This window comes from Tachyglossus aculeatus, chromosome X2 (genome assembly GCF_015852505.1).
Source record: "Tachyglossus aculeatus isolate mTacAcu1 chromosome X2, mTacAcu1.pri, whole genome shotgun sequence".
Classification (NCBI taxonomy): Eukaryota; Metazoa; Chordata; class Mammalia; order Monotremata; family Tachyglossidae; genus Tachyglossus; species Tachyglossus aculeatus.
Window position 1 is genome coordinate 293,693 of NC_052100.1, and position 23,874 is coordinate 317,566.

At 57.0% G+C, this 23,874-nt stretch overlaps 1 protein-coding gene across 6 annotated transcripts in view; it reads right to left on the reverse strand.

Annotated features, from left to right (window-relative positions):
- The window catches only part of NCOA1 (nuclear receptor coactivator 1), a 48,638-nt gene that overhangs the window by 13,286 nt on the left and 11,478 nt on the right, over positions 1–23,874 (reverse strand). For 4 of the 6 annotated variants that reach the window (XM_038770839.1, XM_038770840.1, XM_038770843.1 and 1 more), the window contains exons 3-11: positions 10,520–10,625; positions 9,350–9,516; positions 8,111–8,208; positions 5,424–5,601; positions 4,949–5,140; positions 4,335–4,430; positions 2,906–3,046; positions 1,942–2,089; positions 30–1,356 (exon numbers count right to left, since the gene is read on the reverse strand). In XM_038770839.1, coding sequence (XP_038626767.1) covers positions 30–1,356; positions 1,942–2,089; positions 2,906–3,046; positions 4,335–4,430; positions 4,949–5,140; positions 5,424–5,601; positions 8,111–8,208; positions 9,350–9,516; positions 10,520–10,608 — 2,436 coding nt within the window. In that variant the 5' untranslated portion in view covers positions 10,609–10,625. Of the gene's footprint in view, positions 1–29; positions 1,357–1,941; positions 2,090–2,905; positions 3,047–4,334; positions 4,431–4,948; positions 5,141–5,423; positions 5,602–8,110; positions 8,209–9,349; positions 9,517–10,519; positions 10,626–10,952; positions 11,003–15,017; positions 15,045–23,874 lie in introns of those variants that run through there. The other 2 variants (XM_038770841.1, XM_038770842.1) reach the window with 2 other exon arrangements.

A 23,874-nucleotide genomic window follows, 5' to 3' on the forward strand; every position in this document is an offset into this window, starting at 1 on the left:
TGCCCCGGGGCGGCCAAGACCCCACTCACCCGGCCCTGGGGCCCCAGCCGCGCCTCATCCGGGGAGGGCGGGGTGCCAGGCTCCGCCCGCTCCAGGTTGACCTCGACGTCGTCCAGGCTGAGCGGGCCGGGGGCGGCCCCGGTCTTCTCGTTCTTATCCAGGAGGTAGCGCAGCAGCTGGTGATCCTTCTGGTCCTTCTTCCTGGCCCCCTCCTGCTCCGCCCTGCCAGCTGGGAGCCCCGGGGGGCCGCTGTCCCTGCGCTCTGGCTCGGGGGGCGGGGAGCTGATGTCCGACGGGCTCCCCTCCTGCAACAGCCGGTGGAGGATCTTGTGCCGCTCGGTCAGGGAGCTGTGCGAGGAGGGGCAGGCGCCGGAGGAGCCAGAGGAGCCGGAGAGCGCCCCTGGGCAGGATGAGGCGTCCCGGCAGCCGGACCCGGGGTCCGCATCCGCGGGGAGCAGCCGCTGTTCAGCCGTGTTGGCCGGGAGCTGCCCAGGGCGGTGGCCGCCGCCCTGGGAACCCTTGCCATCCCTCTCCGAGCGCCGGTGATCCCCTCGGACTCCGCCGGGCAGCATGCCCGCGTCCGGCGCCTGGCCCTCTCCGGGGCTGTCGGTGGCCGGCATCATCTCGCTCAGGAGGGAGGCCACCTCCTTGCCGTCCCTGGGCTCAGTCTTGCCGCCCAGCCGGCCGGGAGTTCCCAAGGGTCCCTGGGGGGCCGGGGGGCCTGGGGAGCCCTGAGAGCCAGGCGGCCGCAGGACGGGAGGGGCGGGGGCGAAGCCGGCGGGGTGGCCGGGCCCCTCGCAGACCCCCTGCAGGGTGGTGCCTGGGCTGGGTGCGTATGGCCGGTGGGCACCGGGACAGGCACCGCTGGCCCCACCGACGGGGGACCCCAGGGAGGGCAGGGAGGGTGGGGAGAAAGGGTTCCCCGGCACCCTGGGCCGGGCCAGCAGTCCTGGGCTCATCTGTCGCCTGGGAGATGCAAACTGTGTTGGGGGGAGGCTGGCGGGGCTGCCCAGGGGGGATCCGCTGAGGCCCAGAGCCGGGCTGGTGCCAGGGGTGGAGGAGGCCAGCCCGGCGGAGGAGGCCAGCCCGGTGGCTGGGGCCTGGCTGCCCAGCAGACACCCAAAGTTACTTTGGCTGGGGCTCGAGCTGCTGCCGCCACTGCTGCCACTACTGCTGCCTGGTGGGGGGCCGGGCGGGGGGCCGGGGGCCGGCGGCTGGCTGCTGGCGGCGGGGGGAAGGGCGGAGGCCAGTGCTAGGCCTGGCGCAGGAGACAGGGCAGGGTGCCCTGTGGGATTCACTCGGGGAAGGGCCAGGCCAGAGCTGGGGCTTTCTGGAGGAGAAAGTGCACTGGGGTCCCTGCAGGAGAGGAGCGGAAGAAGAGACAGAGAGAGACAGAGGCAGAGACAGACAGAGAGAGAGAGAGAGACAGGGCTCAAACACCTGCTTGTCAACAATCCTTGTGCGAATTGAGCTACAGGTCGGTCAGGGGAGCTGGGACAAGCCCTGTGCTGGCCAAAAGAGGCCTGACAGCAGCGGTGGGCCGGGGATGTGCCAGGGAGCCATTGGGCATGGACAGTTGTTCATCCAGGAATCAGCTGGCTCGTTGGGCCTGGAGGTGTGGGGGAGGGGGCCAAGAGCTAGGAAGGCCTGGGCCTTCCCCTAGCCCAAAACCAGAGGCCTGAGTCCCTGCCTGACCCCATTTGGGCCCCAAGCCTCCAGAAAGCCCAGAAAGAGCAGGAAGGGCCGGGGTGGAGGGGTCCCAGCCCGCCCCGGCTGGCAGGCAGTGAAAAAGGGCGTCCAGTGAGGACCGTCGGCTGGGAGGCTGGGGATGACACCCGCTGACAAGGGGGCCATGAGGTGTGGACGACGTGGCCAGGGGAGGACTGGGTGGGGCGGGGCTGTGGTGTACGTGGCTTGGGGGGCTGGTGGAGGGGTGCCTACCTGTCGACGATATGGATGCCCATGATGAAGGGCTGGGCGTCTGGGCTCTGCGGGTAGCACAGTTTGCACTTGGTGCGGGCGCTGAGCACTGTGCCGTCACTCAGGGAGAAGCGGTACGGGGGGCTGAAGGCTGCGCCGCGGGTCATCACTGCACCGACAGAGCGACGACACCCGCTCGGACCCCGCCGCAACCCCGTCTCCGGGGGCCCGGCCCGGGCTCCCGTCGCCTCCCCGGCCGGGTCCCACCCAACCCACCGGGAACAGAGCCCCGCACAGCTAAAGACGTTGTGGACACCCGAAATCCAGGCTGGGCAGGCCAGCAGGGAGTTGGGGGAGAATCAGGGTAAAACCCCAACTTCCTGAGGACAAGGCACCATGACCCAGGCCCAGGTTCCGAGGGCCGCCCAGAGCTCTGGAGGGAGACCCATCCTGAGGCGGGCAGACGTCACTGTGCACTGGGAATGGGGAGCTCACCAGGAGGAGTCTTTTTAGACTGTGAGCCCACTGTTGGGTAGGGACTGTCTCTATATGTTGCCAACTTGTACCTCCCAAGCACTTAGTACAGTGCTCTGCACACAGTAAGCGCTCAATAAATACGATTGATTGATTAATTGATTGAGGAACATCTGGCGGGCCTTCTCCGTCCTCCCCGGTAGCCAGACAGCGTCGGGGGGCCCCTAAGCCACGGACTCTGGGCCTCAAGAAACCTCAGATCGGTATGCTGGACACATGGGGACTCTGGGGCCTACGGGAGGGGACAATGATCATCCCACTCTGAAGGCCGGAGCTTGGAAGGGCAGACGGGACGACACGTACCATTGACCCGGTTTAGGGGGCGGTGAGGAGGGCCCGAGGCCGCACCACCCGAAACGTCCGCCGGGCATCTTCCCACCCGCCTGGTCGTGCTCCAGCACCTGCTGTGCCCCCATCACCCCCTGCCAGGCACAAGGTGAGAGAGTTTTACCTTCCTGAAACAGCTGCCGGGCGTAGGACGGCTCCCTCCCATGTGGCTGGAAGAAAGCGTAGATGCATTTCCGCACCAGATCCTCCCAGCCTGTCCGGCCCGCGGCCCGCAGAGAGCTCGTGTCGATGGAGATGATTTTACCTGGGTGGACAGAGAAGCAGCCGAGGTTGGGCTGGACGATGGGGAGAAGCAGCAGAGGCCTGGGCGGGAGGGGGGAAGCGGCTAAGATAGCGGGGAAGGAGGCCAGTAAAGCTAGGGTAGAGAGGAGGTGGGCAAGCCGGGGGTGGGTAGAGGGGTGGGGTTGGGGGGAGGCTGAGCCAGGAGGGGAAGGAGAAGAGAAGGCTGAGTCCCTGAGGGTCCCTCCGGGCCTGCGGCGGCAGCTAGGCAGAAGCCATGCCCCCGCAACTTTCAGAGACCGTGATTTCAGAGCACTTCAGAGAAGTGCTGGGGTGGATACGAGCAGATCAGGTTGGACACAGTCCCTGTCCACGTGGGGCTCACAGTCTCCATCTCCAGTTTACAGATAAGGAAACTGAGGCCCAGAGAAGTGAAGCGACTTGCCCAAGGTCACAGAGCAGATAAATGGCAGAGGTGGGATAAGAACCCATGACCTTCTGACTCACCAGCCCGTGCTCTAGCTACAACTCACGCTTCTCCTCAGCAGGAGCAGATGCAGGAGCCTGACTGTGGTGCGACACAAGCTTGGACCAAGCAGGGGCTGGCTGGGTGGAGAGGGAATCTGACAGGGATTGGGAGAAATGGCAGGACTTGGCAGCTGATGTGAGAGGTGGCGGGAAGTGAGGCATCGAGAGGGACCCCAAGGGTGCAGCTCCTGGGGCACGGGGAGTGGTGGGTCTCGGATGGAGACGGGCAAGCGGGGCGGGAGGACAAGGGTTCGGGTTGGACATGCTCAGCTGGAGGCATTGGCGGGGGAGCGCCACGTGGAGCTGCCCCGGAAGCAGGAGAAGCTACGGACGGGAGGCCCGGGCTGGAGAGGCAGGGTGAGGAGGTGGTGGCAGGGGACTCCCCGAAAGAGCAGGTATAGAGGGAGAAGCAGGGGGATCCAGCACAGAGCCTAATACAGTGCTGGACACACCTAAGCACTCGATAAACACCTCTGATTAACTGACACCTACTGCACGGGAGGGTGCCTCCCCAAAAGAGAGGGTGTAGAAGAAGAGTGGGAACCCCTAATGGAGCCTGGGGAGCTGCCCACAGAGCGGAGTCTAATCTAGTCCGGGGCCTCCACTGCAGGCTCAAACCACGCCGTCAGGCAAGGGGATGAAGAGGGGTTCGGGGGCCTGGAGCAAGCGGTTGCCTCGTGGTGTGGCTGGGTTCAGGCCCGGCCTTCGGGCCTCCGCCGTTACGGCCTCCGCCCCGAGGAGTCCCCCAGTAGGAACCCCCCGCGCCACGCCCCACCTCGCCATACCTGTCGTGTCTTGTTTGGTCATGAAGGACTCGGACCCTGGGACGGCGGGGGGTCGCGGGAAGCGCCGGGCGATGCAGATCAAACAGGACTGGAAATCTGTCCAGAACCGCCGAGCATTGGGAGGGAAGTGGTGAGGCGGGGACCCCTCGCCCTGCCCTGCAGGAACCCCCACCCCAGCTCTAAAGCCCGGCCTCTAGCCCCCACCCTAGCTCCTGGCCCCCGGCCTCCCCCCACCTAACTGCAAGGGGTGGGGGAGTGAGTGACCCCTCTAGACTGTAAGCTCACTGTGGGCATGGAATGTGTCTGTTTATTGTTGTACTGTACTCTCCCAAACGCTTAGTACAGTGCTCTGCACATGGTAAGCACTCAATAAATACGACTGAATGAATGACTCCCTCCTACATCTTCCTGATGGATGCAGGAGGTACTGCCCGAGTCACTGTCCCCATGGGAAGGGAGGGGCACTGGGGACCCCTGAGGCGGGAGGGGAGGGGCATGAAGGAGACACCCCACACACAAATCCAGACACACCCTCTGGGCGGCCCCTGAGATTCGGTGGCCTGGGGGTCAACCCGAGGGGGATCCCGGGACGCCGACCAACCCGCTGGCCGTACCTTCGGCCTCCTCTGTGATAGACTTGGGCTGGGAGACCGTGAAGCACTGCATCATCTCGTAGCGCTGACTTCTGGCCTCGGCGCCGTCCGTGCCATCCGCCCCCTGTCCGCCCGGGCCCCGCAGCAGCATCCGGCAGTTGAAGGTGTGGCCGCTGCGGCGAGGGGCCTCCTGGGGCCACGGCACGCCGTTCACTGCGGGGGAGAAGACGTCACTGCAGGGCCCTAGCCCCTCCCAGGACCCAGGGGAGCGCCCATTGTCGGGCCCGGGCTGGGCGCAACCCGTCTCTGCCCATCGCCCAGTACCAGGTCAGCTCGGGCGGCAGCGGCTGGAACAGCCCATCGAGTCCCAGCCAGGAGTCCCCGCGCTCCCGCTGCCCACCTGCCCTGGGGCTTTCTATGAAGGACAGCGAGGGGTTCCGGTGGGGCAGTCCCAAGGGGGTGGGATTGGGGAGGGCCGGACGGAGCTAGTTGTTACCTAGAGATTTGGGCAGCAGGTTTTTGATGAACTCGGCATGGTCGCCCACATGCAGGACGCTGTAGACGCTAGTGTTCATCAGCTCCTCCTGCTTGTAGCCCAGGTAGACAGTCACGTTCTCGGACACAAACACGATTCTCCCCTCTCGGTTCACCACGAAGAAAAACCCGTCCAGGGCCTGAGAGACCCCGGGTCCATGGGAGGGAGGGAAGCGCGGGGATGGGGATCGGGGAGGGGAGAGAGAGAGAAGAGAAAGGACCCCAGCATGAGCCTCACCCTGGGGTGGGACCAGAATTCCCCTGCAGCTTGCCACGATGTGGGATGACTTTCCAGCAGGAACGGCTGGAGTTGGGGGGAGGGGGGTGTTTATGGTATTTGTGAAGCACTTATTATAGTGTAAGTACTACACATACTAAGCGCTGAGGTAGATACAGGCAAATCAGGTTGGACACAGCCAATATCCCATATGGAGCCCTCAGTCTTCATCCCCATTTTACAAATGAGGTAACTAAGGCCCAGAGAAGTGAAATGGCTTGCCCAAGATCACCCAGCAGACAAGTGGCGGAGCTGGGATTAGAACCAAGGTCCTCTGACTCCCAGGACCGGGCTCTATCCATTAGGCCATACTGCTTCTACCTCCTTCTGATAATGGGGAGGATTCTGCCCGCCTGCTTCTTCCTCCACCCACCACCCACTTCCCCCTGTCTCAATCAATCAGTGGTATTTATTGAACCCTAACTGTGTGCTACTAAAGACCTGGGCGAGCACAATGCAAAAGAATAGAAAGAGACGACCCCAGCCCGCAAGGAGCTTACAGGCTGGAGTGGGAGGAAGACAAAAAAATAAATTACAGAAGGCTATGAATGTAAGTGCTGTGGGGTTGGGGGAGGGGTGAATATCCAAGTGCTTAGGAGGAAGAAACATAAGTGCGTAGGTAATGCAGAAGGGAGGGCTAAGATAGACAAGTTAGGACTTAGTTGGCGAAGACCTCACAAAGGAGATGTGATTTTAGAAGGACTTTAAAGATGAGGAGATGTGGTCTGCCAGAGATCAGTGGGGAGGGCATTCCAGGCCAGAGGGAGGACGTGAGGGAGGGGTCAGGAGTGAAGAAGACGAGACTGAGGTACAGGGAATAGGCTGGCGATAGCAGAGTGAAGTGTGTGGGCTGGGAAGTAGTAGGAAATCAGCGGGGTGAGGGAGGAGGGGGAGAGCCAATTGAGTGCAGATTGAGTGCGGAGGTGGCTAGGCAACCACTGGAGGTTTTTTGAGGAGAAGTAAGACGTGGGCTGAACAGATTGTAGAAAAATGAAAGCTGCAGCCGAGTGGAATATGGACTGGAGAGGGGAGTCGGGAGAGAAAGGAGGCAGGGAGGTCGGTGAGGAAGCTGTGGCAATAGTTAAGATCAAAGTACAGTAAGCAGACTGGTGTTGGTGAAGTGTGCGGGCTGCTCTGGAGTCAGAAATCAGCAAGGTACAGTAAGGCAGAGAGGTGAGTGTTTTAAAGCTGATGGTAAGGAGTTTCTCTTTAATGTGTACATAGATGGGCAACCATTGGAGGTTCCTGAGCAGGGAAACATGGACTGAACTCCTTTTAGAAAAATCATCAGGGCAGCAGAGTGAAGACTGGAGCGGGGAATAGTCGGGTGGCAGGGAGGCAAGCTAGGAGGCTGATGCAGTAACCAGGACGTGAAACAATGTTTGGGTCAACGTGGTAGCAGTTTGGGATAGAGAGGAAAGGTGGATTTTAGCAATGTTGTGACAGTAGAACCAACAGCACTTGCTGAGAGACTGAAAGTGTAGGTTGAATAAGAGAGATATATGGAGGAAAATGCAAAGGTTACAGGTTTGTAAGATGGGAGGATAGTGGGGTTGTCCACGGTGATAGGAAAGATGGGGGAGGACAGGATTTGGGTGGGAAAATGAGTTCTTTTTTGGACCTGCAAAGTTGGAGGTAGAGAAATGTCCTGAAAGCAGAAAGAAATGCAGGAGAGAGGTCGGGGCCCAAGAGGTAGATTTGGAAGTCATCAGCGTAGAGATGGGAGTTGAAGCCATGGGATCACCTGAGTTCTCCAAGACAGTGGGTGTGGACAGAGCCTAGAAAGAGACGCAGAACTGAGCTCTGAGGGGCTCACACAGTTAGAGGGTGGGAGGTGGAGGAGCCCGCAAAAGAGACTAAGGGGCAGCCAGAGAAACAGGAGGAGAACTAGGAGTGGACAGTGTCACTGAAATCGAGGTTAGGTAATGTTTCCGGGAGAATGGGGTGGTCCATGGCGTTAAAAGCAACTGACAGATCAAGGAGAATAAGGAGGGAGTAGAGGCCATCGGATTTAGCCAGGCAGAGGACATTAGTGACCTTGGAGAAGGCAGTTTCTGTGAGGTGGAAGGGGTGGAAGCCAGACTGAAGGGGTCAAGGAGAGAACTGGAAGAAAGGAAGCGAAAGCAGCAGATGTAAACAACTCGCTCAAGGATTTGGGAAGGAATGGTAGGAGGGAGATTGGACGACAAATGGAAGGAGTCTTGGGTTCCCTTCCCCCATCAATGCCCACCTCTCCCTGCCTCTGCCCCGGTCCCCTGCCTCCCCCCGTGCACCATGGCTGTCCGAGAGAAGGCCCAGGGCCATCGGCCAAACAATCCGTCGATGGTAGGTGGCAGGCAGGCCAGCCAAGCAGGGAGGCAGGCCCCCCCTACCTCCAGGAGGAGCGGCCCCAGGGACTCCTTCTCGATCACCCCTTGGCTGCTGGAGGAGATGTCTGACTTCTGGACGTCATCATCCGCCGCTGCTTTCTCTGCAAAGGATGAGGGAGAACCGGTCACTCACCAAAGGCCAGTGCTTTTCCACCTGCGGACTTCGAGGTTTGGCCTGCCAGGCCCTGCCGTGGGGCCCCATAGACTTGGCACACGTGCTGAATGCCCCCGGTCGGAGCCTGACCACCGTTCTGCGTGACCCCAGCCTCTCCCCAACCGCAGCCCTGGCCTCCGTGGGGTCCAAGGCAGCAGGGGTCCCCAAGTGGGAGCCAATGACTGGGGTGGGGCGAGGGAGAATTGACCAGAGGCCTCACAGACTGAAAAAGCTGTCGAGGAGGGTTCCCACATTCTTGGAACCAAAGAAATACATCTGGAGAGGACCACCCCCAACACTGGACCCCCAGCAGGATCACAGTGGGCAGGGACCCTTCGGGGTGTGAATGGCCTGGGCAACGTGGATTAGGCAGAATGGCCATAGACAGTTGCGTGAAGAGAGCCACGGACAGTGTGAAGACAACCCAGAGCTCTCCAACTCGAGCCCTCTGTGCCCAGCTGCCGTCCCCCGCCCCCCCGCCCCACAACTCGCCCCCCTCAGATCCCTGGGCCGAGCGGGCAGCCCCACTCGGTGTACCCCCCGCCCCCCTCTCTGGTTCCAGGGAGCCCATCTCTGGCTTCCCAGGAGGAGAGGGAAGAGATCAGTCTTCCCAGGCTTGTTCAGAGTCGGGATGGGAGTGAGGAGTTGGGCTCCTTGGCTCCAGAAACCAAAGGGAATTGGGTAAAGGGACACGGATCCTCCAGCCCACCCCTGCTCTTGGAGCAGGTGCACTAAAAAACGCTCCTCCAGGACTAGGCCCCGACAAAGCTGGGGGACAATGGCATCACTCCGCCAGCCCTCCTGGAATTCTCTCTCCCACAAACTGGTTTTCTCTCCCTGGAGGCAATCCAAGGAGAGGGCTCGGGGGCTCATCGAGGGCCCTGACGGCTATGGGCAATGGTGACAACACACAATGGCAAACAGTGCCACCCTAAGCTCGGATGTTGGTCTCAGGGGCCACCGTGGGCCCACCCACCGGCCTATCCGGTCACAAGTGAGGAGGGATGGGAAGTCCCGGGAGGATGGGCCCAGGAGGCCCAGCAGATGCCTAGAATCAGGCAGAGGCGGGAGGCTCCGTCGGCCATTACCTTGCTCCCTCCTCCTCATCTGCTGGATCTGGCCGACCGTCTTCCTCAGAATCTCGCATTTGTCTGGCTTGACGCTCAGACTATCGATGTCCCCTAGGTTGGCCGACAGCAGCTCCGCCAGTTCTTCCAGGTATTTGTTCTCCTGCTCCCGGCGCCGTTTCTCCGGGCTGCGAGGCCAGGATTCCCATCAGTGCCAGGTGGCACCACCCACCTCACCCGAGCCCATTCACCAGGAGGATCAAGATGCGGGGTGGGAAAGGGAACGCGGTGAGGCCTGACACGGCCCAGATCCCTCTCGACCCTGGTCACCCTGGCCAGACTGGACTACCAGGGTGGGCCTGGCCTGGCTGGAGCCAACCCAGGCCTGTAGCAGGCCGGGCCTTCCAAGTCCAAGAGGCACAGAAACTAGCAGGCTCTCACCTGGCAAGAGGGCCTGACTCCCCGGGCACCAGCAATACCTGCACCGGGTAGCCTGAAGAAGCTGGGCAGTGGCAAGTCATCGGGCAATTAGGGATGGGGGCAGCAGCAAAGGGAACCTGGAACCAGGCCCATGGCTCTCCCTGAAGCCCCTCTAAGCTCCCCGATCCAGCTATCCAGCCAACATCCTCCTGCAGGTCCAAACTGCCCACAAGCCACAGCCCTGCGTTCCTGGGGAGGCCATCAATGAGCCTGGGACAGCCAGCCCGTGGAGATGGGACGGAGACCCCCACTCCCACCACGATCGCAACAGGACACGGGAGAAGCCACGAGTTGGCCCAAGCCCTGGGGACCCTAATAGCCACTCTGCCCCAACTATGTCTGGCCCAGGGCTGGGGTTCCTACCGGGGAGGGGGTGAGACCAGGGCTGGGGGTGGTGGAAGGGAGTCCCTATGGGAAGATATAGCCATTCTCTGAAGCGGAGGGAGGGACACCCACCTGAGGAAAGCCTGGTGGGGTGGGGTAATCCAGATCCTCCACCCTCCCACCTCCTCTGGGCCACTACGGGCCGGGCTGGCCCTACTGCCAACTACGTACCACCCAATCGATACCACCCCGGGGCCACCTGGACCTACTCTGGAACCCAGCCTGGAATGTTGGGGGCCAGACCTGGGGACCGAGGGGGGCCGGGGCTGGGGGGGGAGCGGGGGAGATGGGGAGTGCTGGCAGCGGCGGTGAGGTCCTGGCACCAACCTGGACCCCAGCGTGTCACATGGGGAGCCTTTCCTCTTGCGGGAGTCAGGGTTGGCAGGGTCCGTGGGGCTGTCCCCAAGGCCACTCATGTTGAGCTGTTTCTCGCCTGCGAAGAAGGGACACAAACCAAAGGAGCCCAAGTTGGCGCCTCCTCCCCCAGCTCCCGTGACGTACAACTCTAGCGCCTCATTCTGGGTCTCAGCAGAGAACTCCGGGAGGGTCCGTAGGCTGGTGGTGCCCCAGTGACCCAGCATGGACCAACCAACACCCCTGACACTCCCCTCTCCATCCCTGACTCTCCCTCAGTGACCCAGCACGGGCCAACCAATACCCGTGACTCTTCCCTCTCCTTCCCTGATTGTCCCCCAGGGACCCAGCCTGGACCATCCCACACTCCTGACTGCCCTCCCTCTCTCTCTCCCTCTCTCCCTACCTTTCCCTCCAGTGAAACCCTGAGGGTAGGGCGGACTGTCCCGGAAATGGTGCTGCTGGTGGTTTTGCAGGAACAATCAATCCACTCTAGTTATTTACTGAGCACTTATTGTGTAGGGAGCACTGTTTTAAGCCCTTGAGAGAGGACAAAACAATAGAGTAGATAATGATAATGATGGTGTTTGTTAAGTGCTTACTATGTGTCAAACACTATTTAAACTGCTGGGGCAGATACAAGTTAGGTCCCAGTCCCTGTCTCATATGGGGCTGCTCATGGGGCTTAGACCATGGTCTAAGTAAGAAGGCAAACAGGTATTGACTCCCCATTTTACAGATGAGGAAACAGACACAATGAAGTGACTTGGCCAAGGTTATACAGCAAGCAACTAGCAGAGCTGAGATTAGAACCCAGGTCTTCTGACTTCCAAACCTGTGCTCTTTCCACTAGGCCCTGCTGTGGACACAAACCCTGCCCACAAGTAGCTTACGGACCAAACGGGGAGACGGACATTCAAATAAACTACAGGTGGCTATGCCCACTAAGAGCTTGGGGCTGGGGTGAATATCTGTTTGCTTAAGGAGCACAGACCCAAGTTCATGGGCAATGTAGAAGGGAGGGTGACTAGGGGACGGGAAGACAAACAGGGGAAGGAAGGCCTTTTGAAGCATATGTGATTTTAGTACGGCTTTGAAGGTGGGGAGAGTGGTGGTCTGTTGGCTATGAAAAGGGTTAGATGTGGACAAGGGGGCTTCTGGAGAGAAAGATGAGGCTGAGGTACCATAAGCAGACTGGGGTTAGAGGAATGAAGAGTGTGGGTTACTCTCCTCCCATTACACCCCAGCTCCCACTCTCCCAAATATCTTCTCACTGTGCCTCACTCTCAACTCTCCCACCTTTGACCCCCCCTTTCATCCCATTCTTCCTCCTGCCTAAAAGTCCTTCCCCTACTTCAAATTCTTCCCCTCAGAGAAGCAGCAGGCCTAGTGGATAGACCACGGGACTGGGAGTCAGAAGGCCCTGGGTTCTAGTCCTAGCTCCGTGACCTTGGGCAAGTCAATTCACTTCTCTGTGCCTCAGTTATCTGAGGAGATAATGACTGTGAGCCCCATGTGGGACAGAGGATGTATCCTATTGCAATTTATTTGTATCCACCCCAGTGCTTACTACTAATAATAATTGTGGTATTTGTTGAGCCCTTACTATGTGCCAGGCGCTGTACTAAACACTGGGGTGGATACAAGCAAATCGGGTTGGACACAGTCCCTATCCCGAGTGGGGCTCACAGTTTCGATTCCCATTTTGCAGATGAGGTAACTGAGGCCCACAGAAGTGAAGTCACTTGCCCAAGGTTACACAGCAGACAAGTGGTGGAACAGGGAGAAGTAGCGTGGCTTAGTGGAAGGAGCATGGGCTTGGGAGTCAGAGGTCTTGGGTTCTAATCCTGACTCCACCACTTGTCAGCTGAGTGACTCTGGGCAAGTCACTTAAATTCTCTGTGCCTCAGTGACCTCATCAGTAAAATGGGAATTAAGAGTGTGAGTCCCAAGTGGAACAACCTGATTACTTTGTATCTCCCCCAGCGCTTAGGACAGTACTTTGCACACAGCAAGCACTTAAATACCATTATTATTATTAGTAGTAGTATTATTAAAAATAATAATAATAATAATAACTCATGACTCCAACTTGTACTTCCCAAGCGCTTAGTACAGTGCTCTGCACACAGTAAGTGCCCAATAAATACGATTGATGATGATGATGATCAATCAATCATATTTATTGAGCGCTTACTATGTGCAGAGCACTGTACTAAGCGCTTGGGAAGTACAAATTGGCAACATATAGAGACAGTCCCTACCCAACATTGGGCTCACAGTCTAAAAGGGGGAGACAGAGAAAAAAAAACCAAACATACTAACAAAATAAAATAAATAGAATAGATATGTACAAGTAAAATAAATAAATAAATAGAGTAATAAATATGTACAAACATATATACATATATACAGGTATATGATGATGATGATGACCTTCTGGCTCCCAGCCCCGGGCTTTATCCACTATGCCATCCTGCTTCCCCTTACTAATGTGCTCAGCACAGAGTTAAGTGCTTAACAAAGATCACAATTGTAATTATTATTCAAATCTGACAGACAGCCACGCTCTCCATTTTCAAACGTCTTCCCTAGTTCTGGCTCCTCCAGGAGCCCCCTCCCCCTCCCCGACATACACACTTTTCTTCTCCCCAGATTGCATCCTGCTTACTCTCCTCTCAGCCCTTTTGCCCCCATAACCTCCCCTGCCCTCTGGATCACATGGGTGGGTCCACTCCCTCATTCAAGCCCTTCTTTCCCGGTCCTTTAGTGATTTCAATGCCCTCCCCTCCCCCAAGCTAGATGAGCACCTCCTTCGGGGCAAGGTTCACGACTCCTCCTCCTCCTCCCGCCACTGTACTCTCCTGGGCGCTCAGTACAGTTGGCTGCCCACCACTGAGGCTCTGCACATACTGGTGCCCAGAAGACTCTCTTCCCAGCTCAGGCTTTCAGGGTTCCCTGGGCTTAAAAGCAGGAAGGCCAGCCGGGGAAGCGAGGAGTCCCCAGGGCCTGGAAAGGCCACGCGGACCCCGGGGGAAGCCTGAAGACGGTCGATTCCACCTTCGTGGCAACGCCCGGCCCTACGGGAGAGTCGGGGCACAGTCTCTCGCCCCCCACACGGTTGCCACAGTAGCGGGGCGTGAGGCAGTGAGCCGCCCCCCAAGCCTCGGCCCCCTAGCCAGTCTCCAGCCCCCGCCGGCCGGTGCCCGGACTGAGACGGGGCACTGAGAGGGGTTAATGGGTCACATCCCTGGGTGGAAGCAATGAACCGCCATGCACCAAGCTGCCAATCCAAAGCCCCTCCCTCTACCCTCCCCTTCCCGGGTACGGACAGGCCAGGCTACCAGAGGCACACTTTGCTCTTCTCATGCCACCCTACTGACTGCAGAGTAGAGTGGCCAGCTGACCAGGGCCCCAACCCAAGCCACTGGCACCAGTGGGCCAGAAGGCCAGGGGCCAGGGCTTTACCTTGTAACACATGGAGCTGGTCTTCCACCTGGCATCCGAGCCCAGGAGCTCCCCTCCCTTCCTCCCTCCCGCCCGCCTGCCAGCCAGCCAGCCAGCCGGCCGGGGCCAGCGGTGTCTGCAGAGGGAGGATGAGGCTCCTTGCCAAACCCATCCGGATAGTTCTAGACTACGCTACTAACTGCTCTCCAAGGTCACTACGCCAACAGGGAACTTCTCCGAAAGAAGCTGATGCAAGGGGCAGGGGCCGAGCACAGCACAAGCAGCAGAAGGGCACAGCAGAGCGGAGCAGAGCATGAGCAACGGAGCACGAGCGGAGCAGACCCAAGCACAAGCAGAGAGAGCATTAGCAGAGAAGGAGCGGAGCAGAACATTCAATCGCATTTATTGAGTGCTTACTGTGCGCAGAGCACTGTACTGAGTGCTTGGGAGAGTACAATGCAACCATAAACAAACACATTCACATTCCCTGCCCACAATGAGCTTACAGAACAGAGCAGGAGGAGAGCTGGGCTGGGCAGGACAAGGAAGAATTACTAACCAGGGGCCGGGGGGAGGGGGCAGGGATGGTGAGAAGAGCAGAGAGAAGGACAGGGGAAGATAGAGGGCAGCGGGAGCCAAGGAGAGGGGCCTCGAGGGGAGAGTAGGAAGCAGTTCCATTTTCCTCAGTGGATCATGCTCGTACCCGGCCCGAGTGCTTGGCACATAGTAAGTGCGTAAATACCACAATAAATATTATTATTATCATTCTGCTCTCCGAGACACAAAGCCCAACAGGGGAGAGGCTCCCCCGGCCCACCCCCGGCTTCCTGCCCCGGGATGGCGATGCCAGTGGGTGGCCAGAGACGGGCAGAGCTGCTGCCCAGCACCCAACCCGGACTGTCCCAGGCTCAGCCAGAGCCTTTTCTGGCAGGAAAAACCCACCAGAAGTAATAATAATAATAATAATGGCAGGTAGTGGCAGGAAGGGCGGCGGGGGTGGGGGTGGGGTGATGGCCCATCTCACCTGGCCTCGGAGCCGGCCCGCTGGCCGCGGAGGATTCTGGTGAGCGGAACCGCCGCAGGGAGCCGTCTCCGGTCCGCCCCACTCTGCCAAAAGTGGTGGCGGCAGAGTCTCGGTCTGCTCCCCACGATCCCGGCAGGCAACCGACTGGCGGGTACCAGGGCGGAGCATCGAGAGCTGACTCCTCTCCGGGGAACCCAGGCCACCCGGCAACCAGCCTCCAATTAGACTGTTTGTGGCCCACATGCAACATCCCGGGCCTGCAGCCCCCCCGCCCTCCCCCCCACCACACACAACCCCCTCTGCAGCCCCCGCCACAGCCGCCCCGAGCCCCAGAAGCCTCTCCATTCCCCAGGGTCCCGGCGAGCCGGTGGGAGGGATCCACCCTTCAGCCCACTGCCAGACACTTCACTCGCTGCTTTACCAGTTGATCGATCCTTGGGATTTACTGAGTGCTAAATGTGTGCGGAGCACTGTACTAAGCACTTGGGAAGTACAATGCAACAGAGTTGGTAGATACGTTCCCTGTCCACAAGGAGCTGACAGTTTAGAGGGAGAGATAGGCCTTAATGTAAATAAAAAATTACAGATATGTATGTGAGTGCTGAGAGCGAGGTAAACAGCAAGTGCCCGAAGGGCCCAAGTCCAAGTGCAAGGGAGATGCAGAAGGGAGAGGAAGAAGGGGAAAGGAAAGCTTCACCGTTTTTTCCATTGACCATTTCTTTCCACTGACCATTTCAGGACAGTTTGGTCCTTTTGCTCTGCCCTTCCCCTCCCCCTCCCCTCCACCTGCCCGTCCTCTCCGGCCCCTCACAGGGCAGGCAGATGAGCTGGGGGAGCCCCCGTTCCGGAATCCGGCCGCAGGCGGTGAGGGGGGTCCCTCGTACCCGGGCCGCATCCCTGCTCACACCCCAAGCTAGGGCTCTCCATCTTGGGTGTCGTGGGGGCAGGGGATGGGGGCTGGTGGCATCAATCAATCAATCAATCGTATTTATTGAGCGCTTACTGTGTGCAGAGCACTGTACTAAGCGCTTGGGAAGTACAAGTTGGCAACATATAGAGACAGTCCCTACCCAACAGTGGGCTCACAGTCCACATCGAGCCTGCTGGCCAAAGAGACCGCCCGCCTGCGGGCTGGGAGGAGCTCCACAACACAGCCACAATCAATCAATCAATCAATCAATCAATGGTATTTATTGTGCTCTGTGTGCAGAGCACTGGACTAAGTGCTTGGGAGAGGATGATAAAACAGAGTTGGTAGATAAGTTCCCTGCCCACAACGGGCTTACAGTCTAGAGGGGAAGACAGACATTAATATAAATAAATCCATTACAGATATGTTCATAAGTGGTCTGGGGCCAAAGGGAAGAGAGCACAAGCTATCCTGGGCACAGGGCACTGTACTGAGTGCCACCCCAGGTCTCTGCTAGGTGGAGAGTACCACTGTCCTGGGCACAGGGCTCTATGCTGAGCGGAGAAGCAGCATGGCATAGAGGATAGTGCACAGGCCAGGCAGTCAGAAGGTCATGGGTTCTAATCCTGGCTCTGCCACTTGTCTGTTGTGTGACCTCGGGCAAATCACTTCACGTCTCTGGACTTCAGTTCCCTCATCTGTAAAACGGGGGTTGAGATTAAGCCCCCGTAGGATAGGGACGGTGTCCAACCCGATTTGCTTATATCTGCCCAAGCACTTAGTGCAGTGCCTGGCACAGTTAGTGCTTAAGAAATACCACAATTATTATTATTTTAAGTAATAATCCTAGGCCCTGAGTGGCACATATTCATTCATTCATTCAATCGTATTTATTGAACGCTTACTGTGTGCACAGCACTGCGCTAAGCACTTGGAAAGTACAATTCATTCATTCATTCAATCGTATTTATTGAGCGCTTACTGTGTGCAGAGCACTGTACTAAGCACTTGGGAGGTACAAGTTGGTAACATATAGAGACGGTCCCTACCCAACAGCGGGCTCACAGTCTAGAAGGCGGAGACAGACAACAAAACAAAACAAGTAGACGGGGTCAATATCATCAAAACAGATAAACAGAATTATAGGTGTATACACATCATTAATAAAATAGAGTAATAAATATGTACAAATATACACAAGTGCTGTGGGGCGGGGAAAGGGGTAGGGCAGAGGGAGGGAATGGGGGTGATGGGGAGAGGAGGAAAAATGGGGGGGCTCAGTTTGGGAAGGCCTCCTGGAGGAGGTGAGCTCTCAGTAGGGCTTTTTGAAAGGAAGAAGGGAGTTAGTTTGGCAGATGTGTGGAGGGAGGGCATTAGGCTCAGAGATAAGACGCGGGCCAGGGGCCAATGGCGCGACAGGCGAGAACGAGGCACAGTGAGGAGGTTAGCGGCAGAGGAGCGGAGGGTGCGGGCTGGGCTGTGGAAGGAGAGAAGGGAGGTGAGGTAGGAGGGGGCGAGGTGGTGGAGAGCTTTGAAGCCAATAGCGAGGAGTTTTTGCTTCATACAAAGGTTGATAGGCAACCGCTGGAGATTTTTGAGGAGGGGAGTGACATGCCCAGAGCGTTTCTGTACAAAAATAATCCAGGCAGCAGAGTGAAGTATAGCCTGAAGCGTGGAGAGACAGGAGGTTGGGAGATCAGAAAGGAGGCTGATGCAGTAACCCAGTCGGGATTGGATGAGAGATTGGACCAACAAGGTAGCGGTCTGAATGGAGGAAAGGGCGGATCTTGGCGATGTTGTGAAGATGAGACCCGCGGGTTTTGGTGACGGATTGGATGTGTGGGGTGAATGAGAGAGCGGAGTCAAGCGTGACACCAAGGATGCGGGCTTGTGAGATGGGAAAGATGGTAGTGCCGTCCACAGTGACAGGAAAGTCAGGGAGAGGACAGGGTTTGGGAGGGAAGATAAGAAAACTCCTCACTCTCAGCTTCAAGGCTGTCCATCACCTCGCCCCCTCCTACCACACCTCCCTTCTTTCCTACTACAGCCCAGCCCGCACCCTCTGCTCCTCTGCTGCCACTAACCTCCTCACTGGGCCACGTTCTCACTTGTCCCGCCGTCGACCCCCGGCCCACATCCTCCCCCTGGCCTGGAATGCCCTCCCTCTGCACATCTGCCAAGCTAGCTCTCTTCCTCCCTTCAAAGCCCTACTGAGAGCTCACCTCCTCCAGGAGGCCTTCCCAGACTGAGCCCCCTCCTTCCTCTCCCCCTCCCCCCCCACCCTACCTCCTTCCTCTCCCCGCAGCACCTGTATACATCTGTACATACACATATATATGTATATATATACACATACATATAGGTGTATATATACATATATGTATATATATGTTTGTACTGATTTATTATTCTATTTTACTTGTACATATTTACTATCCTATTTATTTTGTTAATGATGTGCATCTAGCTTTACTTCTATTTATTCTGATGACTCGACACCTGTCCACATGCTTTGTTTTGTGGTCTGTCTCCCCCTTCTAGACTGTGAGCCCATTGTTGGGTAGGGACCGTCTCTATATGTTGCCAACTTGTACTTCCCAAGCGCTTAGTACAGTGCTCTGTACACAGTAAGCGCTCAATACCTACGATTGAATGAATGAATAAGGAGTTCAGTCTTGGACATATCGAGTATTAGATGGCGGGCAGGCATCCAGATAATAAATAATAATAATAATAATAAATAATGGCATTTATTAAATGCCATCCAGATGGCGATGTCCTAAAGGCAAGAGGAGATATGAGCCTGGAAGGAGGGAGAGAGTACAGTGCTCTGCACATAGTAAGCGCTCAATAAATACGATTGATTGATTGATTGATTGAGAGAGAGCAGGGGCAGAGATGTAGATTTGGGTGTCATCAGCGTAGAGATGACAGTTGAAGCCGTGGGAGCAAATGAGTTCACCAAGGGAGAGAGTATAGATGGAGAACAGAAGGGGACCAAGAACTGACCCTCGAGGAATCCCTACAGTAAGGGGATGGGAGGGGGAGGAGGAGCCCACGAAGGAGACTGAGAATGTCCGGCCAGAGGGATAAGAGGAGAACCGGGAGAGGACGGAGTCCTTGAAGCCAACGTTGGATAATGTGTTGAGGAGAAGGGGATGATCCACAGTGTCAAAAGCAGCTGAAAGGTCGAGGAGGATTAGGTTAGAGTAGGAGCCACTGGATTTGGCACTGGTGACCTTTGAGAGGGCAGTTTCGGTGGCATATAGGGGACGGAAGCCAGATTGGAGGGGGTCAAGGAAAGAGTTGGAGTTGAGGAATTCGAGGCAGCAAGTGTAGACGACTCATTCTAGGACTTTGGAAAGGAAGGGTAGGAGGGAGATAAGGCGGTAACTGAAAAGGGCAGTGGGATCAAGAGGGTTTTTTTTTAAGATGGGGGAGACGTGGGCATGTTTGAAGGCAGAGGGGAAGAAACCATTCCCTCTACCTGGCCACCGTCACCATCATTCTCGAATGCCTACCGAGGGCTACGCTATCAGCCGCTGCAGGCTGCGATGGCGCTTGGGCACCTCTGATGGGAGAGAGTGACCCCCCCCCCCCGCCCAATCTAACAGAGGGCACACGGGTAAAAACTCACATACAGAGGGCAGATACCAAAGAAGAAAACAAAAGAAAGCAATTAAATGGGTGAATAAACAACGGGCCCCAAGGGTGCCCTGATGGCTGACGGGATGACAAGAGCAGGAGGCAGGGGAAGTGGGGGCCCCGCCGGGAGGAGAGAGAGACCTCCCCTCCAGGCCTTAGGGACCCTCCCCCTCCACCACAACCACCACTAACCAACGGGCCAGATCCTTAGCGGCAACCTGGTTCATTAAGAATTGGGGATCTGGGAAGGAGCTGCAGTTTTCCTGGGAGAGGGGTCTCTCCCAGCCCCTTCCTAAGTCTCCCCCAACGCCCCTCCCGCCCCCGGGCCCCACACCTCTCCCTCAGCAAGAGTTCACCATGAGGGCACAGAAGCCGAGCCAAAAGAGCAGGAATAAGTTCAAACATCAGGTGGAAAATGAGGTACTGCCTGGGGTGCCGGCTAATGTACAGTCATTCAATCATATTTATTGAGTGCTTACTGTGTGCAGAGCACAGGACTAAGCGCTTGAAGCCACTGCTGGGGCATCATCATCATCAATCGTATTTATTGAGTCCTTACTGTGTGCAGAGCACTGTACTAAGCGCTTGGGAAGTCCAAGTTGGCAACATACAGAGACAGTCCCTACCCAACAGTGGGCTCACAGTCTAAAAGGGGGAGACAGAGAACAAAACCAAACATACTAACAAAAAAAATAAATAGAATAGATATGTACAAGTAAAATAAATAGAGTAACAAATATGTACAAACATATATACATATATACAGGGGGCAGAACTGGCGCCCCCTGTGGTCCAGAACTAATTTACAATCAATCAATCATATTTATTGAGCGCTTACTGTGTGCAGAGCACTGTACTAAATGCTTGGGAAGTACAAGTTGGCAACATACAGAGACAGTCATCATCATCATCAATCGTATTTATTGAGCGCTTACTGTGTGCAGAGCACTGTACTAAGCGCAGTCCCTACCCAACAGTGGGCTCACAGTCTAAAATAATTTACAGCCATTGATTGCAGCGTGCCCAGCGTTCCCTGTAGCCGAGGGCTAATTTAAATACACTGATTGGGGCGGCATTGGCACCTCCTGTGGTCGAGAGCCAATTTACCGCCCCTCTTATAATAGTAGTAATGATGGCACTTGTTAAGTGCATACTATGTGCCAAGCACTGTTCTAAGCGCTGGGGTGGATATAAGGTAATCAGGTTGCCCCACGTGGGGCTCACAGTCTTAATCCCCATTTTCCGGATGAGGTAACTGAGGCACTGAGAAGTTAAGTGACTTGCCCAGTCACACAGCTGACAAGTGGCAGAGCTGAGATTAGAACCCATGACCTCTGACTCCCAAGCCCGCGCTCCTTCCACTAGGCCATGCTGCATCTCTCGACTGTCAGCTCGTTGTGGGCAGGAAATGTGTCTGTTTATTGTTGTACTGCGCTCTCCCAAGCGTTTAGTACAGTGCTCTGCACACAGTAAGCGCTCAATGAATATAACTGTCAGACTGGGGCACGACCGGAGTCCCCTTGGGGTGGAAAGCTAATTTGTGGCCACGGATGAGGGAGGTTTAGGCAGCCCAGTGTGGACGCAGCACTGTAGTCCCACGAGGGGTGGGCCTTGGGGGCCACTGTGGTCTCCGCCCGGCAGGGAGGCAGGACCGTTCACTACCAGGCACGTGCATGACAATAATAATAATAATAATAATGATGGCATTTATTAAGCGCTTACTATGTGCAAAGCACTGTTCTAAGTGCTGGGGAGGTTACAAGGTGATCAGGTTGTCCCACGTGGGGCTCACAGTCTCAATCCCCATTTTACAGATGAGGAAACTGAGGCCCAGAGAAGTTAAGTATAACCATACTTCATGCTGCTGCCCGGATTATCTTTGTCCAGAAACGCTCTGGGCATATTACTCCCCTCCTCAAAAATCTCCAGTGGCTACCAATCAATCCGCGCATCAGGCAGAAGCTCCTCACCCTGGGCTTCAAGGCTGCCCATCCCCTCGCCCCCTCCTACCTCACCTCCCTTCTCTCCTTCTACTGCCCAGCCCGCAACCTCCACTCCTCCACCGCTAATCTCCTCACTGTACCTCGTTCTCGCCTGTCCCGCCGTCGACCCCCGGCCCACATCATCCCCCGGGCCTGGAATGCCCTCCCTCTGCCCATCCGCCAAGCTAGCTCTCTTCCTCCCTTCAAGGCCCTGCTGAGAGCTCACCTCCTCCAGGAGGCCTTCCCAGACTGAGCCCCTTCTTTCCTCTCCCCCTCTTCCCCCTCTCCATCCCCCCGTCTTACCTCCTTCCCTTCCCCACAGCACCTGTATATATGTATATATGGTTGTACATATTTATTACTCTATTTATTTATTTATTTATTTATTATACTTGTACATTTCTATCCTATTTATTTTATTCTGTTGGTATGTTTGGTTTTGTTCTCTGTCTCCCCCTTTTAGACTGTGAGCCCACTGTTGGGTAGGGACTGTCTCTATGTGTTGCCAATTTGTACTTCCCAAGCGCTTAGTACAGTGCTCTGCACATAGTAAGGACTCAATAAATACGATTGATTGATTAAGTGACTTGCCCAAAGTCACACAGCTGACAATTGGCGGAGCTGGGGTTTGAACCCATGACCTCTGACTCCAAAGCCCGTGCTCTGACAAGCAGCGTGGCCTACTGGAAAGGGCATGGGCCCAGGACTGAGAGGACCTGGGTTCCAACTGTGGCTCTGCCACATACCTGCCGTGTGACCTTGGGCAAATTCAACCGTATCCCTGTGTCGTTTGTTCCCAATCCGCTGGGGCCCGAGCAGTGGCCATTTTCTTTTCTTCCCTGCAGTGGGATCAGGGTGCAGCTGCCTGACCCCCAGGTGACAGAGGCCCAGGTTCACTTTAAAGGCCGCCTGCCTTCACACCTACTCAGCACCCGCTTTCTCCTACCAACCTAATCAGTCTACTCCTAATCACTGGCCTTTTCACTCTCCAGGCCTCAAGGACAATTCAACCATCTCCTCGGGGCATCACTGGGATTAAGTAGTTATGGCTGTCCTTCACGTGAACAACTTCTCCGACCCCACCGTGACCCTTCCCTGTCGTCCTGACCTAGCACCACCCTTCGTCCCCCTCCCCCTGGGTGGGTCCCCGCTCCCTGTCTCCCCAACTTGGAAGAGTACAATACAGAGTGGCATTCCCTACCACTTCCCAAAGTCCCATTCCAGGCCCTGGGCAGAGCTGGATTTTCCCGGCGTCCCGGCCCACCTTGGCCAGCCGACAACCGGGAGTGCGCAGGGCAGCGACTGGCTCAACGGCCGGGAGCACAGGGTCCAGTGGCCCGGACAAAGCCCGGGCGGGTGCAGCGTAGTGGCCCAGCTAAAGCCCGGGAGCGTGTGGTGCGGTGCCCCTCCCGCCCCGACTCGATGGCTGGTGCAGGAACCCGTTGGACGAGGAAATCTGATAATAGTAATTGTGGAGCTTGTTAGACCCATCCCATTTCCACACGAGAAGGACGAGGAAAATCGAGAGATGTTTTCCAAAAATTAAATCTGCAGTTTTAGGGCAGGGAGGGGGGATGGTTTAACCCAAATTTTGAAAACGATCTCGGGGGGCGGGGGTGGGGGGTTTAAGTGGGTTAAATGGGGGAGAACGGTACAGCCCCCTCACCTGGTTACGCTCCAGGCCGCGGGAGGCACCGCCCACCTCCCCGCCCCATACCAATTCCAGTGGTCAGCGGGGAGGTCCGAGTCGAGGATGAAACGTGGCAAGGACTTCCACGGGGGCTTGGCCGTGGTCAGTGAGCAATGGTTGCATCGAGACTGGAGGGAGGAGTTGGGGGACACACACCCAGTCCCCACCGTCCGGACCGGCGGTGCCCGCAGAGCTCTGGGTGAGTGAGCCCTACAGGGCAGAAGGACCCGTCGTGCTGGGGACTTGAAGGCCGGACCTGCCTAAGGCATCGCCCCGGGTGACCCAAGAGTCCTGAGCTGAGCTTGCGCCAGCAAGCGGATCCCGCCAGAGCCAGGGCAACACAACAGCACCCTGGAAACCCCTCCCCGACCCGGGAGACCATCCCTCCTTCCCCCAATCCCAGAGACCCCGACAACCCCAACCCCAAAGACCCGAGCTAGGGCACCAGTCGGATGGATTCAGGGCAAACTGAGAACAATGGAGCCGGTACCAAAAGCAATCGTTCAGAACAGCCTGGGGGGCGGCGGAGGAGGGGGTGGGGGGGAAGGGAGGGGGAGGGCAGGCGGCAGACGCCTCTGTCTCCATGGTTACGGGAGCTCACGGCTAAACCAAGGCAGGAAAAAACAGTGC